General features: G+C 60.9%; 1 protein-coding gene across 1 annotated transcript in view; it reads right to left on the bottom strand.

Moving 5' to 3' along the window:
- Positions 1 to 294, bottom strand: part of FZD8 (frizzled class receptor 8) — a 2,900-nt gene that overhangs the window by 1,775 nt on the left and 831 nt on the right. Inside the window, exon 2 of the mRNA XM_014529989.1 lies at positions 5 to 293. Coding sequence (XP_014385475.1) covers positions 5 to 293 — 289 coding nt within the window. The remainder of the gene's footprint in view (positions 1 to 4; position 294) is intronic.

Here is a 294-nt window from a genome sequence, read left to right as displayed (position 1 = left end):
CCACCGCTGCACGCCACCTTTTCATGCCCCGCCACCAGGCGTACCAGGTAGCCGACGGACACGAAGAGGTAGCAGGCCGAGAGGAAGATGATGGGCCGCTCCGGGTACTTGAAGCGTTCCATGTCGATGAGGAAGGTGGACACGGTAGCGAAGGTGGACACAAAGCAGAGCACAGACCACAGGCCGATCCAGAAGACAGTGAAAGCTCGTTCGTCCTGGCTGAAGAAGGGGTTGTGGCAGGGCAGCGCGCAGTTGGCAATTTGGCCGGTCTTGACGCGGTTGTACAGCGGGTGC

Source organism: Myotis brandtii, unplaced genomic scaffold, assembly GCF_000412655.1.
Source record: "Myotis brandtii unplaced genomic scaffold, ASM41265v1 scaffold703, whole genome shotgun sequence".
NCBI lineage: Eukaryota > Metazoa > Chordata > Mammalia > Chiroptera > Vespertilionidae > Myotis > Myotis brandtii.
Note: the sequence above shows the minus strand (reverse complement) of the source record. Positions and strands in the feature narration are given on the sequence as shown.